This window comes from Ipomoea triloba, chromosome 13 (genome assembly GCF_003576645.1).
Source record: "Ipomoea triloba cultivar NCNSP0323 chromosome 13, ASM357664v1".
NCBI classification, from domain to species: Eukaryota; Viridiplantae; Streptophyta; class Magnoliopsida; order Solanales; family Convolvulaceae; genus Ipomoea; species Ipomoea triloba.
In genome coordinates, this window is record NC_044928.1 from 19,232,264 (window position 1) to 19,235,666 (window position 3,403).

The 3,403-nt window shown below is 46.2% G+C and overlaps 1 protein-coding gene across 1 annotated transcript; it reads right to left on the reverse strand.

The window, feature by feature from the left end:
• Positions 1-377: 377 nt before the first annotated feature.
• Positions 378-2,877, reverse strand: LOC116002067 (transcription factor MYC2-like). The gene has a single exon (XM_031242073.1). The coding sequence runs from the start codon at positions 2,724-2,726 to the stop codon at positions 750-752; it is 1,977 nt and encodes a 658-aa protein (XP_031097933.1). The 5' UTR covers positions 2,727-2,877; the 3' UTR covers positions 378-749.
• Between the last annotated feature and the right edge of the window lie 526 nt (positions 2,878-3,403).

Consider the following 3,403-nt stretch of genomic DNA (forward strand, 5'->3'; position numbering starts at 1 on the left):
TTTTAAACTTACAATTTTTTTTTAGTGTTGATAGAAAATGGAATTGAAGCATTTGTTTCATCTCAATTAAAAGTCTAATCGCTTGGGATTGACTCTGATGCAAAATTGAAACATGTGTTTCATCTCATTAAAAGTCTAAACTTCTGACAAAATATGAAATCACCAGTCCCAAACGCCCCCACAGTTTGTAGAGGGATAAAGCTTTTGCTTATTTGCTCATTATGCACAAGGTACCTCTTCATTTTCTCAATTGCTTTCACACTGCAGCTGGTGAGACTCAATTGTTGATCTCTTGTGACAAATTCGGATTATTAAAAGTCTAAACTGATAGTTAGACTGCAAGTTTATGTTTATATATTAGATGCTGAAACAAATAGTATCACAATACATCTTCCTTCATAAAGATTGGAATTCATCCGCAACCAATATGCACCCTGCGTTTATCTGAAGAACAACGAGTACAGAAGTGCAAACCTGAGAGACAAAAGATGAAAGCAAAGCAGATTCTGTCTAATTACACAGATTAAAAGCCCCGACATGTTACAATCAAGTTTCGGGATTATATACAACTAAGAACTGATAGTATAAAACCAAAACTAAGAGGTTGAAAGCTGCATAGCTTATTAGCATTTCCTCAGCTATCAAACTCTGGACTGGAACTACTACTTTCAACCGAGTCTGATTGGAAAAAAAATATTTATATATATAGAGTTAGCTCACAATACAGAGCCTAAAAATTGATCTTCATTTCATAGAGTTTCTGCGAGTTTGGATGTCAATGCTACCCGAAGCTGATCTTGGTTGTAAAACCGGGTTCCCATCTTCACGGCGGCTTGTTGGATCATCAAATCATTCACCACAGAAACACTGGCATGGGTGACATCTAGGTCCAACTCCATGAGAGCGACCATTAGGCGAGCTGCGGGGTGGTTCTTTTTGCTGCATTGTATTCGAATCATGGCGTCCCAGCCCATGACTTTCACGTCCACATCCATGTCCGGGATCTTGTGGGGGGTAGGTTTCTTGGGGTCGGGATGGCGGTCATGGCGGGGCTCTTTGGTGGACAATTCTTTCTTCAAGGATTGGGCTTGGACCTTCAGGTCGTCTATGTAGGATTCTGAGGTTTCGAGCTTTGATTTCAGCTCGTTTATGTAGGCAATGGCGTCCCCGAGAAGGGAAGCTTTGTCCATCTTGGACACATTTGGGACTACTGCCCTTAAGGCATAGAACCTTTGGTTCAACTTCTCCCTCCTCTGCCTCTCTGCTTCTACATGGTTCAATGGCTCCTCTCGCCCGTTTGCTGGCTTCCTCCCCCGCTTTCTTGGCCGTTTCTCGGCCGGTGCCAGGGCTTCCACGGCCCGGCTGTCGGCCTCCTTCACCACCGATGCCTCGAGATCGGAATGATCAGAAGAATCCCCAATTCCCATGGAGGATTTCACCATTCCAGAGCCCATTCCAGAGCCAAAAGAGAGCATTCCTTCTTCGTTGCTCGCCTTTAACGTTGCTGATCTTTTCTTGCTTTTGCTCTCATCTCCACCAGGAAATTGACAAGAATTCCCATTTCCATTTCTTTTAGTACCACTCTCCCCAAAGTTCAAGATTTCCCCAGCCTCGGGCTTGCAAGAATTAGACGAATTCCCATTTCCATTTCCATTTCTAAGATTATTGTTATTACCTCCATCAAATCCAAACTCGGAGAAATTCAATTCCCGGGTGAAATACCCTTGTGATTGTTGAGAATCATGGTGATTATTACCAGTACTTGGATTCTCGTTTCGGAACACAATTTCCTTTACGCTACTGGACGGAATTGAATTCTCTTGAACTGAGGTGTTCACGGATTCTTTCACATCGACACCGGAAGACGACGTCGGCTCAGTGAGCCAGAGCGCCGACGGGTCGTTCTCCGGCGGGGCGGCCCACGAGACGGAGCCCGAGATCGAACCCATATCGGGATTATTGAAATTAAACAAAACCCTAACCTTGTTCATCAAATCAAAGCTCTGGAGAATCAACTCAGTGGATCCGAGCTCAACGACGCCGTTTGCGGACGGGATACAGACCATGGTCCGGAGCCCGAAGGTCTGCGCTTGGCGGGCGCGCTCGCAGGGCGACGACGAGAGCTTATCCTGCCCGGCGATCCATATCGGGCTGGAGCTGCAAAACGCCTGACCCGGGAGACCCGACCCGTTGATGAAGGAGTGGGTCATGGAGACCAGGAAGAACCACTCAGTATCGGTGACTTCTTCGTCGACGGATTCGTCGGTGGAGGCGGGGCCGGAGATGAGGGAATTGAGCTCCCGGAGAACCTTCTTCCGGTGGGCCTGTTCGGCCGGGGACGACGCGGGTCTATTCCGCTTCCCTTTATCCTCCTCCCCTTTATAGTACCCATCGCCCCACCCCAACAACGACGGCGCGGCGAAATCCACGACGGAGGCCTGCCAGAAAATCGCGTAGGTCCAGGTCTCCCGGGCGCCGTCGATCAGGGTTTGGAGACGCTGCTGGAGCGTCTCCTGATTAAGGACCACCGATGAAGCGGCGGAAGAGGAGGAGGAGTTATGGTTATGATTATGATGATGAGGAGGAGGAGCCATGGAAGTGGGTGGGGCCCAGAAAACCGGGGGGTGATCGGAGGAAATGAAGGCCTCCATCATGGAAGCGTTGTCATCGGAGGCGTCGGCCGAGGGGGCCCACATATTCATCGCCGGCAGCCGGTAGTCCGTCATTCCATAAACAGGGAAAGAAAGAGTAAAGGAGAGAGGTTTTACGGAGAGAGAGAGAAAGGGGGAGAGATGAGTGTTTAAAGGCGGCTATGGTGGGAGTGTTTGGTTTGCAAAGAAATTGGGGGTGAGGCCGAGGGGGATATATCATATATTGAAAGGAAGGAAAGGAAAGTGAGGGGATAATGCGACGCGGGTTCCACGAACACACACGCTCATAAGTGTGATAATATTACCGCCAAGGATATTAACTGAGACAAAGTCGGCGATTTCGTTTTTTATTTTTATTTTTTAAGTATCCTGCCACCTTGGACTTCTTTCTAGCACTTATTATAGAAGGGTTGTACACTTGTACGTTACCTGGTTAACTTCCCATCTCGCCTAATTTTGTAAATCCTAATAACTCTCACTACGAGGAAAATGTTGTGGAAATCAAGGGTGAGGATTGAGTTGACCGTGCATCAGTTTCCAACAAGGCAGTAAATTCTATTATCATGTATATACTTTCAACTTATTGAATCACAAAAAAGGAAAGAATTAATACTCTTACGAAAGTTTAAATATATGACCTTTTATTTGAGGTGAGAAACAGAGATATATTAAGTTACAAGCTACTTAACATGTACTCTCAATACTTACTCTTCCAATTTTACTACTTGATGTCATGCATATTGATAAATTAA

Coding starts and splice junctions, on each gene's coding strand:
- LOC116002067 (XM_031242073.1), bottom strand. CDS start 2,726: ATGACGGACTACCGGCTGCCGGCGATGAATATGTGGGCCCCCTCGGCC.